The sequence below is a fragment of the Pituophis catenifer genome, unplaced genomic scaffold (assembly GCF_029215685.1).
Source record: "Pituophis catenifer annectens isolate HBS135680 unplaced genomic scaffold, rPitCat1.0.hap2 SCAF_3, whole genome shotgun sequence".
NCBI classification, from domain to species: domain Eukaryota; kingdom Metazoa; phylum Chordata; class Lepidosauria; order Squamata; family Colubridae; genus Pituophis; species Pituophis catenifer.
Window position 1 is genome coordinate 159086013 of NW_027256883.1, and position 12660 is coordinate 159098672.

Sequence of the window (12660 nt, forward strand, 5' to 3'; positions counted from 1 at the left end):
AAAAAAAGATCATGCAGTTTGCAAGGCCTTCAAAAAGTTTCACTGGACCTTCAAAGGACACATAATCGAACACTTCCGTCTCCTTGTACCTGAGAGTTGTGCTGTATTATTCAGGGAAACAACATACTTACATTTCTCAGGTTGCTTTGAATGCTCAGAGGAGCTCAGTAGCAGTCCACTCTTTCTTTTGCTCTAGAAGAACCCCAAATATTCCAGCTGCTTTGAAGCTAAGACCTTTTCACAGCATCTCTGTATAGTAGTTAAATCCAGATCTCAACTATGCGGAAACTGGAGAATGTTCAAGCTGGCTTCCTAAGAAATTCAAGTAGGGCTCCTAAGACTGCTGTACATTCAGAGGCAGAGTTTAGAACAAAGGGATGGCAATGCAGGCTTGGATATTGGCTAAAGGCCAAGGATGTCATTAAGAGCGCAATTGGGGCATAACAAATTTAATTTTAAATCAGCATTTCAATTGGTTCAAATTATAAATGCCAAATTTGGGGAGCGAGGGAGTCTTTCTACCACTGCAGTTGAAGATCTTACTATCAGCAATGTCAGAGGGAAAAGCACCTATTCTAAAAGAGTTTGTCCCTACAGAGATGGGAGTCCTGAATCACGGGATAGTATCCTACTGTACTGCAATTTTTCCAGAGAATCCCATCCCGAGAGAATCCAGAGAACCCATAATACAAATACCTCCTCTAAGCACATTTCCACGTCAAACAGAAGAATTCTACATGCAACTTCTTCTGCCAGATAGAGGAAGATCCCAAGCTAAACTGTTGTTCACTTTTGTAGCCTGAAGAATTCACACATTGTTCACAGACAAGTGCAATAGGCTACATATGACTAAGCAGCCTTTTTATTATGCGGGCTACATTGCACTTTGTAGTATTGTAACTTTTCTTCTATTTCTAAATCAGCGAGTCACATAAGGTGTGATTGACTGACTGACTGACTGACTGGCATAAATCATCAGTGATGGTATTCAGCCGGTTCTATGCAGTTTGGTAGTGGCGATGGCAGGAGGCTCCGCCCACCCGCCCGGACATCATGTCTTTTTGATGCTCTGTGCATGCGCAGGTCTTGCACATATGCAGAGGTGGAGCATGTAAGCGAAGCGTGCGCACATGCTCACATTTGCAAACTAGTAGCGAAGGTAAGTGAATACCACCACTGCGATGCATGGCTGTTGTAACCAAAAAGCACCTGTTAAGAGTTCTGTACATGTCCTTTGGATTCTGCTGGACTAAGTAGGCAAGATGCTAAGGTTTTCAAAGTACTTTGCTGCCTGAGACAAAGCATAAAATTGTTCCAATGCTGCCTCCCCCACCCCTCCACTCAGATTAACAAGTAGCATCTTTTGTGAGAAAGATTCTTAGTGATAGCCAGTCAGATCAGGTAAGCAAAAATACTTTGTTCCTACTGAGATACAAACTCAGGAGGAGTGGCTCAAGGAAGTTACCTGCTGCTTTTGTTCTGCTTAAGGCAGTCAGATCCACTGTGGATTTTTGTAGTCCACTGCATTTGGAAAGAGATTATAGAAGGCTGATCTAGTACAGGAACTTTTGTTGCCTTGATAGTTATCAAGTCTTGTATCATGTATCTGTACAGCTTTCAAAAAAATTTCATCTGATATGAGTAACAGGCTTCAAACATCACACTAAATCACACTGTATTACTCATGGTTTTTAATACGGTTCAAGTGGCTGGGTTCCCACATTGCCAAAAGGCATGGTTTAGAGTATCTGAGTCACAAACAGCTGGGTTATCCAGTGTTAGAACTATACAAACCATATTATGGCCTTGAGTGGTGAATCAGTGACACACAGATTTTTCTAGGTTTATTTTTCTGGTAGTTCACTGTTCTGGAGTTGAATTAATGGGATATAAGAGACTTGGGCTATTTAAATGTAATTCTCAACTGTATTTATGAAACTAGGGGAAACTTTAAAAGGGACAGATAATGGTGAATTCTCCCTTTACGTATAGTTTATTTTTCTCTGTTCTTCTCTATGAATTGTTCTCAGATAAGCTCCAGTAATGGAAATAAAATTTGATTTTATGGTCTGAAATCATATCACTCTAAAAATGCAAATACATGCCAATGCTGAATTTATTTTGACTGTAGAGCAGGGAAATGTTGATTGCTTTAGACTGAAATTGCAACCTGCTGCACTTCACATGGTCAGTTATAACCTCAAATAAAAAGTAACTGATGTAACATCGACACCCAAAATAAATCCAGCCTTGTTAAGTTTGCTTTGCTCTAATTCTATTACATCAAAATCTCGCTATATAGTACAAGATTAGCCTTTGTTATCTTTGTTTTGAAGTGCAAGATAGCCTTTAGTATAATTTTTTAAACCATTTGCAGCTTCTTAAAAATAATTCTGGTATTATTCTACATGCTTGTTCAAAGTTCTTTTGAAGACAGGATAATCCAGCATCTTTTTTGTATTCCTGAATTGCTTGAAAAGATACTGAAATTATGGTACTAGGATATTATTTTTTTAAAGAATTCCAAGTTACAATGCCTACTCACTAGATTATTATTGCGCAAAATACATGGTTGCAAAAACTGCTAGTGATAGAATAGCTAATGTAACACTGATTAAAGGAGGCCTTTAGGCTCAATGTCATACTTGCAGCACACTGGACACAAATCTGAAACATTTGTATACAATGCACTGTAATAATCCAACCTACAATTCACAAGTCAGTGTATTGCCTGTATACAGAAAACTCACATAAATTTAAATCAATCAAATGGTGCATGTAAAATAATCTTTGTAATGATATTAGCTTGAAGGTGACAATGGTTGATAGATGACTGAATGAGAAACAAAAGGACAGGTCTAGGCAGTAAGCAAATATTCACATATTAATAAAGTATTGTTCCCCCCTCCACTGGCAAGGAAGAGCATTGCATCTAAAAACGGTGTATCAGAGTGATGGCGAACCTTTTAGACACCGAATGTCCAAACTGTGTGTGTGCACATGCCCAAATTTAAAAGCACGGGTATGCCCAAACGTCTACATGCAGGGTGCCTGCATGAACGTGTGCATGCATTGGCATGCACAAGAGCATGTGCACATGCGCAGCAGAGACCCGAAGAACAGCTGGACAGTGAGGCATCCCAACACCGGCAGCATGGCAAGAGATAAGTTATTTTTCTTTTGTGAGCTTGTTTCATCATTTGCAGGGAAAGAAATGCCACGGAGATCTGACCTGGGGCGATGGCGTACGTGCCAGCAGAGGGCTGCTACTTCTGGCACGCGTGCCATAGGTTTGCCATCACGGGCATATCAGAATCATACAGGCAATCCTCACCAGTAGCAATGAGGGACTGGCAAGTTTGTTGCTAAGCAGCAAAATAATTGTGACATCACATGGTCATGCCCTACCTATATCACTTTCAGCTGTGGTTATCAAGTGAGGCAGTCAAGCAACTTGCAACTTCCTGCCGGCTTTCCCATTGACTTTGCTTGTCAGACACAAGCTGCAAAGGGCACAAAAGGCAGTTGAGATTGCAGGATGCTCCAATAATTGCAAATGTGCATTGACTGTCAAGCTCTTGAATCATTATCATGTGACTTTGGGAGGGTGCAACAGTAGCAACTTTAAGGATTGTTTGCAACTCTTTGTTTTCAATGCCATTGCAAGTTCAAAGTTGCTGAATCAGCAGTCAACAAGCAAGGACTACTATGTTGTATCAGGATTGTTCGTATGTTTTTATTTTCAGAATAATTGATACATTTTCCCAGTTTTTCATAAAAGTTTAACAACAGTACAAAATACAAGAAAAGCCATTTGTTCCACATTTACCAGAGACAGTCACTAATATGCTAACAATTGTCAGCTATGTGCATGAGTACCAGGAGCAAATTCTCTACTTTGGCCAAGGTTAATAGACTAGATAGTTAAAATACGTCATTCTATAATCCCCTTATTCAGATCCACACGATCCAAAATAAAAGACTTATGAAATGAGGCAGTAAACCAATCAGTTCACAACATGGCTACTCTTTAAATAAGAAATGGCAAAGATTGCTCTGTCATATGTTACAGTACACCTTTTTTTTGTACAAAATACAACATATTTATTTCTGTTTGGAGAAATACTCTTTACTCTGCTTGACATCTGGCTTGATAGTGTCACTTCCAGGTTGCCAACCAGCTGGGCACACTAAAGAAAATACATTTTAAGTTATTGGGTCATATTAAAAAAAAAAACTGAGTTGCATGTTCATAACTAGATCAATACCCACAACCTTGCAGAAAAGAAGAATTGCAGTTTACAGTATTATAATTGTATTGATTGGAAAAACCCTGTTGCATAGGGTAATTTGGGCTAATAGAGTTATTCTGACCATAAACTGTAATTTTTAGCAATACTAGAGATTGTATATCATAAGTATCATAGCTTACCATTATTCAGTATGATAGAATTTAGATTTAATTATGTTACTGAATAAGTCACAAGCACCTGAGTTCATACACTACACTTTTCATAAACTGGGACATGTGGAATACCAGATCCATTCTTCAGACACCAAGAATCCCTTCTCATCACAACTGCTAAAAATCAGCAACATGGGCTTCTGATATTTTGAGATGGGAAAGATCAAATTCTAATAGGCCCTAAATATTAATGCTTAAAAATACTCAGAACCTCCTCCAAGGTAGAGGAGAGAGGAATAGAAAAGTTGAGCCTTCTCCAAGTGACATGGAAAACAAGCAGTAAGCTGATATTCTGATAATAAATTTATTTCATTTATTATGCAAATTACCTGTGGCATTCTGTGCTTCTAAACTTTGCACCGATTTTAGGGAATGTAAACTCCAACATATTTTTACAATGAATAAACTTATCCTCAACCTTTAAAGATTTTGTTTTTCATTGGAAGTCACTCCATCAAAGTTAGCCTAAAACTTGTACCACAAATGGATAAATCTTTCGTAAACAAAGTTTATATCTACGCACCCAACCTTATCAGCCTACATCTTAATCATAAAAATACAATCCAGGTGACAGCTGCAATCTATTTTTAATGTAAGGAAAAAGTGCTAAAATTTCTTAAGTATTCATATCTATGTAATTTACATAATTCTAAAAATTATGGGGGTTATGAGGCCAATACATTTTTAAAAAGTACAACTAATCTCACCTTCTCCATTTTTGTCTGTAAACTGAAAAGCTTGAACTAGCCTGAGTGTCTCATCAACTGAACGACCAACAGGCAGATCATTGATTGTGATCTGGCGCAAGATCCCCTTTTCATCAATGATAAAGAGGCCCCTAAAATAGAAAAAAAGGTCATTAAAAAAGTTAGGGGTTGTGCAAACACCAATTCAACTTTCTCTGAATTTATTTTTAGAATACAATTCAAAGCAAATATCAAATATAAGGCACTCATTCCTGCATGTGCTATGTGAAACATGAGCTTCTTGCAGAATTCTTTAGCTTGAATAGTATTAGATAAGAAACAATAGGTGAGATAATGAACCTTGCCTAATATTATTCATCAAACTTGTATAGCTGCCCAACCCTAGAAGGCAGACAACCAATTAAAATCATAATACACTATTTAAAATAACAAACATTGAACCATTTAAAACTGACATTCATTCATCCATCAACCACCCTGTGCCAGAACTGTTTACATCAGTGGTGAAATCTAAAATTTGTTATTACTGGTTCTGTGGGCGTGGCTTGGGGGGGGGGTAATGTGACTGGGTGGGCATGGTCATTTTTTTTTTTTTTACTTTTAAAACCATTTTTTCTACAACCTCTTCGGCGAAGAGGTTGTAAAAAAATGCTTTCAAAAGGCTCTGACAATCCCAGCTGAGTTGCCTGATCGGCAGAGGCTTTTTTTTTTCTTTTACTTTTAAAAGCATTTTTTCCAGCCGAAGAGGTTGTAGAAAAAATGCTTTAAAAAAAAAAAGCCTCTGATGATTGTGCGGCTCAGCTGGGCATTGGGGAGGGAGGCGGGCAGGGATTTTTGCTACCGGTTCTCCGAACCACCCGCCTCCATCGTTACCGGATTGGGCGTTCCGGTCTGAACCAGGAGCATTTCACCCCTGGTTTACATCCTGGCCCCTACGCACCTGGGGGAAAAGCCAGGCTTTCACAGCTTTCCTAAAAGCCAAAAGAATCAGCACCATCTGTATCTTGGGGTTAGGGGGCTGGGGTGAGGCTATTCTATAAAGGCAAGCACAATGACAGAGAATGGGCTGCCCACGAAAAGCATTTGAAAACATCTAGTTCAGAATACAGTAGCAGAGTGTGTGTGTGTAGTGAGTGCATTTGAATACACTTTGGTAATAGTGGTGTTGTGTAACCTGTGCTGCTCTCAGTAGATTTGCAGGTGCAATTCCAGGTGGTGGTTGTCACTTTTAAAAACCTACATGGCCTGCGGCGAGGGTACTTGCAGAACTGCCTATCCCTGATAGTTCCTGCAATGCAGAGGATGGGCATCGATGAGTCCCCCTAGTGAAAGAATGTTGTCTGATGGGGGGGGGGTTCGTCTTAGAAACATGCTATTTACAGCATACTGGAATAGTCACTTGGGAGGTGACTAAGGCATGAGTGACATTAAGCACTACCTCAATTTAGGAAAGGGTACAACTGGCACACAATATATGTGCAAAGATCCCGAAAGATGGAAAAATCCTAGATATGGTGATACATGAGGGACCCTAACATTCACAGTCACTCAGTCTTATTAGGGTTGAGCCAATGTTGATACTTCCCATCTAGCCCACCCCTGCCTGGCCATTGGAAAGCACCCTGAAAGCATCACAGACATTCTGCTTTGTTCTCCCAAACTGGCCAGGACAACCACTGAATAGAAGACAAACAGTATCTTTACATCTAAGATTTATCAAGCGTTTGACAAGTTTACATATATTACATATTACTTGAAAATTATTGGAATATCACTTTTTTTCCTATTATCACTTGTCAGTAGCTTTTTTATATATATATATACTCAAATAGGGTAAAAAGGGGATTAGTAGGCATTCATAGCTTTATCCCGAGAATGTATCTAATTCCCTTTTAAAGTAATCAAAATTGGCAAATAACCTCCTGAGTTTGAAAGTAGTAAATTCCAGTTCCACATAGTGTATAAAGAATTTGAAAAAGAGGCTATATTGAACCCAGTAATGTCACTACAACTCAACCAGCTATGAAAAACATTAGAACATGTTTTATTAGATTTTTGCTCTGCCTTTACTTTTTATCAGTTCAAGGTGGTGTACATATTTAATGCTCTTGCCTCCCATTTTTCACACAATCCCAAGAGAATGACTGGCCTCAAATCACCTAGCTGGCTTTCATGCCTAAAGGAAAAACTACAACTCATTCTTTCAGTTTTTATTTTTTTTCCTGCTGAAACAAACAGAACTCTGAGCAAAGTTTCCTCATATTATAAAGGAATTAGTTTTCATTCCTTATTTACATATATTCCTTACATAACTAATTCTTCCTACAAAGGGAAGCAAGAATTCTTTTAAGTAGGGCCTATCTGAACTTGATAATGTACAGATTCATTGCAACTAGGTCAGGGGTCAGTAACCTGCGACTCTGGAACCGCATGTGGCTCTTTCAACCCTCTGCTGCGGCTCCCTGTCACTCAAAATATGCGTCACAGCCACCAATGTGCGACACCCTCCGGCACACGATTTATTGAGCTTTTCAACCCCCAGTAGGCCAACCATGGATAAATCCAAGAAAAGAAAAGGTTTCAGAAGAAAACAGAACGTTTAATTCAACTACATATGCTAGTTTTGTGGCTGCTCAAGAAACAGTCAGGCACGGGAAGGGTTTTGTGGCTCCCGGTGTTTTCTTTTCTGTGGGAAACGGGTCCAAATGGTTCTTTGAGTGTTTAAGGTTGCAGACCCCTGAACTAGGTAAATGTAACCTTGAAAACAGACTAAATGATGACTGCATTTAAATATAGGCATTGATATCTTAAAACTATGAACTATTGAAGATCAGCAAAATCTTTGTTAACACACCAACAATTCAATGTTAGTGAATTTAATTTAAAAAAATTATCTGAAGGGGGAAATAGGTTATCTGCTTGAAGAATACAAATCAGATGAAGATTGTTACATTACCTGTAAGAAATGCCTTCATCGTCCTTTAGTACACCATAATCCTTAGCAATTACACGTTTTGTGTCAGAAACCAGAGGAATGCGCATACTGCCTAGTCCACCCTGCTTTTTGGGAGTGTTGATCCTTTAAGAAAAGTTCAAGAAATTGGTAGTTTTCCAAATAAATACTTTTAAAATGATCAATCACAACTGAAGCACAAATGTGCAAATATAAAGTATTTTAGCAACTTTAACAATTGTAAAGAGGCAGCGATCCAAAACTATCCTCCTTAGTTTGAGTCTTTTGCAGATTAGCAAATGTCAGTTCCCATTATAGGAATACAGTGGAAACTTTTTTGGTGGTGCAATCCAACTGCCCTTGTGCAATATAAATTGCCACAAAAACGCAACAGTTTCTTGGCGTTACTATGAGATGGCAGAAAAAAATGGCTCCATTTAGTGTAAGTTTTAACAGACTCTAAAATCTTTAAAGCTCCGCATAAGTTTGTGACAGTTATCCAGAGACTTGCTTCTTCTTCACTTATCAGTTTTGCAAGTTATTAAGTAGGGATTAGATTTTATCTCTTCTACATATGAATTGCTTAGTACATGAAATGACATCAGAAATAAGTTAAAGCTTGCTGATGGGCAGTTGTTCATTTCACTTGCACCAATGTCTTCCAACTGTACCTTTTCATTAAGTGTAAACCACACTAAACTCAAAGGTTTTGATTTGAACAGAAACATACAGGTTTCTACCATTATCAGAAAAAGCTCTTTGACAGGATGAAAGCCCCAAAACCAAAGATTCTTACCAGGCTAGATGGCAAAAGTGAGAATCAACAGAAGCACCAATCACCTCACAATTTATCTTCTTGAATTCATCAGAACGGTCACTGAATGAAATAATTTCAGTTGGGCAGACAAAGGTGAAATCAAGTGGATAGAAGAATAATACAACATATTTCCCTAGGAAAAAGTTGAAAAAGGTGGTCAATAGCATGGAAACATTTCTTTTATAGTCAAATTGATATAGTTACAGCAAGATATAATTACTAAGGTTGTGTATGAAATGGAAAGTGTTTTGAAACCAAAACAAACCAATGTTCTACAAGTTCTGCCAGAACCATTTTGGATTTGCCATGGGGTGGCTGAAACAAAACTCAGTGGTCATCCAAGTCTTTGGTTCTGTCCTTATACTTTCACTATCCTTGAGCAATTTCTGCTCTATATTAATGTATTAATCAGAACAAAACAGCCTCATTCCATTCAGAATTTGGACCAAAACTTCCAAAAACATGCATTTTAAGTCAGCCACAGATCATCCAAAAACATGCATGGGATGCTTTTGCACATTCCTAGTACCAAATCCTGTATTCCAAAATTCAAATATTAGAGCAATTTTAAGGCACCTCTGCAGATTTACTCATTGCTAAACAGCACAAAAGATATCTGGTACAACTGAGAATGCTATATAATTATCAAAAGTTCTCCTTACTACTAAGCAGCCATATTTGTGAGTGTTTCATACACAACTCTATAAAACAATAGCGGCCTATACTTAAAACCATGCAAGTTTCAACACAAAAATATCAAACTCCAGATAAGGTAGTGTATTCTTCCTTCACTAACCAATTATGCTACATACTTATCAATTGCCAGCATAATTTAGCTGCTGGCTATCAGCTGTAGTAACTACTTAAGACCAAGATAAGTTAAAGCAAGTGTTATCAATATAGTGCCTCCCCACACACTTCAGTTCTCTGTTATCTCAACATTCAAAAACAATCTAAAGCCATATTTCTTACTAATGTGCTGAAGGTCACAATGTTGCCAGATAACTTAATCTGGATTTATTCAGTGTGCTTCCATTTTCAATTAGTTCCTGGAAGCATCAGGTTCTTGTTTCTCCACTGCCAAACATTTGGCCGAGTCATAATTAGCACAGCATTTTGACTCTGAACAGCCCTTCCAACCACAATTAATATCAAGTAAAAGGGGAAGTGGGTTGTTTTGCTTTTGGGATTATGCTTTTCCTGCCAAAGGCAGTAGAATATTGGCTCTCAGAGATGCTTTCCTGAAATCCAGCCTTGAGACCAAGTATAGTAGACAGGATGAAGTAAACCATATCTTTTTCTTTCCTTCTTTCCTTCCCCCCCCCTCTCTATATATATATACACAATATATATAATATATAGCTTTATTGGACTTACCTTTGTAGTCAGAAAGTTTAATATCTTTGAATTGCCCATCTGGCATTACTGCTGTGGCTTTGAAGTCTGGGGCTGGTTTCCCAATGAAAGCATTTCCGGAGGACATTGTGACTGAAACTTAACAGAGAGAGAAATGATTAGCAAATGTTTTGCTAGGTATCACCTGAAAGAGCATTGATAATGGCCAAGCTATTCAGAACCTCAGAAATTTTAGAAGCTGAAATTTAATGGCCTAAAAAATGGTCTTAAGTTTTTAAAAAATAATTCAAGTTAGAATTCACTTATTACCAATTACCCAAACTACAGATTATATGCTTTTGTTAATACAGATTTCATGAATATAGGACAGCATTTTTTCTACATTTATCAACCATCAACTGGGATGAGAGTATGATCTAACAAACATATTTTATCTGGCTTAATACCTAAAATCAAAACTGTTCTTTATACAGTACACCCTTCTGCTAATCTTATGCAACTATAGATTTTGCAATCCCTAATCTTATCAAGAACAAGTTTCTGGCATATTTACCACAGATTTTGAGACCCAGCAAAAGCTAAGCATTGTAGACAAATAGTATTTGCAGATTCTCCTAACAATACCAATTCAATTTATATGTTCAAGTCATAATCTGCACCAAGTATAGAAAACACAACTAAATCTAAATTAGCTTTACTCAAAATGAACCACTTCAAGCCCCATAATTCTCAGGTGTGGACATATTGGCCAGGAAATAAAATGTATGTAATATATATTACATACATTTTCTTTCCTGGCCAATCATTAGCTTAAATACTAGTACCTGGGGAATTAAGAGTACAATTTGACATAATCCAATGTATAACCAGCTTTTTTTTAAAAGTCCACATTTGCAACCTAGTGTTAGAAGAAATATCCTTCTGGGTTCAGCTCCAAGTGGGGAAAAAGACACTGGAAACATGAAGACTGCTTGGAAAGATGGTTTAATGGTGGACAGGATCACATGGTTTGAGTTCCTGAACAGAAAAAGGGGCCGAGATGCAGCGAGTCCCCGGGTTTTATACCCTCTCTGGCTTTTTGCACATTTGTGCAAGCTAGCCATTTACATTCTAAAACAATATCTGAATATTAAAGCCAGAAAGTTTAAAGAAAAGTCCTAAAGGCAATCTTAAAACAATCCAAGTTCAGATGGGTTTACTCTGAGGGCATAGATTTCGTTTTCCGTTATGTAATTACCGAAAATTGAAACCCTTGAAGAGGAAGTTAGTTTATGAATTGGCTTTCCCCATCCCACGGCTGTTGCAAAGTTTATGTCTCAAATTTCAAAGCGTTCAATGACATTTTTTTTCTCCAATTCAGTTTGGAAAGATTGCAAACCCTTTAAGCACGTTTTACCCTTAACTGCAAGCACGAACGAATGAATTTGCACATCGCCCTAACCTCCGCATTGCTGAAACGTTACGTACCCGGCAAGTGAAACAGGCTAGATTGAAAACAAACCACTCTGGATCTTAAATTAGAGCACAAACAGATCAAAATGCCTAGCAACCCTCAAGGAGCTCTAAGAAGCCCGAGTCGTCCGCTTCTAGCCAGAGCACCCGATCGTCTCTGGCAAAAGAAACTCGCCTTAACGGTCTCCTTGTTTAAATAGCCCATTGTAACCTCCGGCTGATTCAACCGCAACAGCGTTACAAGAAATGCAAAACCTTTAGAGGTGCAATTTAATGTAATGATCTAAGAGGCAGCGCAATCCGTGCCCGCCATACCGTGCAGGTAAACCGTCTTTCGGTTGTTTCAACCAGATTTTTTTCTCTCTCTCTTCCGCCTCCGCCCAGGTTAAGCCACGAGGCACCTGCTGCGAGAAAGCCACGCAAAAACTTCCAGCTAACTCAACATTGCTTTCATTATTTTTTTTTTTTAAAAAGTATCCCTGCTCCTCCAACATGCAATAAAATATCACCGAAAACTAAGGTTTGTCCCCCCCCCTAACTTCCTTGGGGAGAAGCTGTACCACAAATCCAGCCCCGGCTATGAAACGAACCTCCCGCCACCCCGGCTCTCACCCAGCTGCAGTTACCTAAAGAGAATCGAGAACAGACTCTGACGGACTCCACCAGTACAAACTCGAAAAGAAAGGCGAGTTGCCTGCTTTTATACCGTCCGAAATCTCGCGATAGATGTGACGCAAAGCCGGTAATCCTATCGGTTGGCTCCTTTTCCCGTTCTCTTCCCGCCCTTTTGCTAGGAGCTGCAGCGCCAGCATGACTTTGCAGATTTGCTTTTTCCACGGCGCTCGCCTTGGCTGATTGTCTAGCAAAGCATCCGATTTAAAATTCGGAGTGATAAACGAATTAATAGAAT

The 12660-nt window shown here is 38.6% G+C and overlaps 1 protein-coding gene across 1 annotated transcript; it reads right to left on the reverse strand.

Moving 5' to 3' along the window:
- Positions 1 to 3711: 3711 nt before the first annotated feature.
- On the reverse strand, positions 3712 to 12409 carry PRDX1 (peroxiredoxin 1). Its single transcript, XM_070941401.1, has 6 exons — positions 12377 to 12409; positions 10320 to 10436; positions 8922 to 9075; positions 8129 to 8251; positions 5173 to 5303; positions 3712 to 4190 (listed from the first exon to the last, which is right to left on the reverse strand). The coding sequence occupies exons 2-6, from the start codon at positions 10423 to 10425 to the stop codon at positions 4105 to 4107; spliced, it is 600 nt and encodes a 199-aa protein (XP_070797502.1). The 5' UTR covers positions 10426 to 10436; positions 12377 to 12409; the 3' UTR covers positions 3712 to 4104.
- Between the last annotated feature and the right edge of the window lie 251 nt (positions 12410 to 12660).

Excerpts from the sequence above, each read along its gene's own strand:
- PRDX1 (XM_070941401.1), bottom strand. The coding sequence starts at position 10,425 with ATGTCCTCCGGAAATGCTTTCATTGGGAAACCAGCCCCAGACTTCAAA. Across the intron at positions 8,252-8,921 it reads CACTTTTGCCATCTAGCCTG|GATCAACACTCCCAAAAAGC; the intron begins GTAAGAATCTTT and ends CTTTTCTTAAAG. Across the intron at positions 5,304-8,128 it reads GATGAAGGCATTTCTTACAG|GGGCCTCTTTATCATTGATG; the intron begins GTAATGTAACAA and ends TTTCTATTTTAG.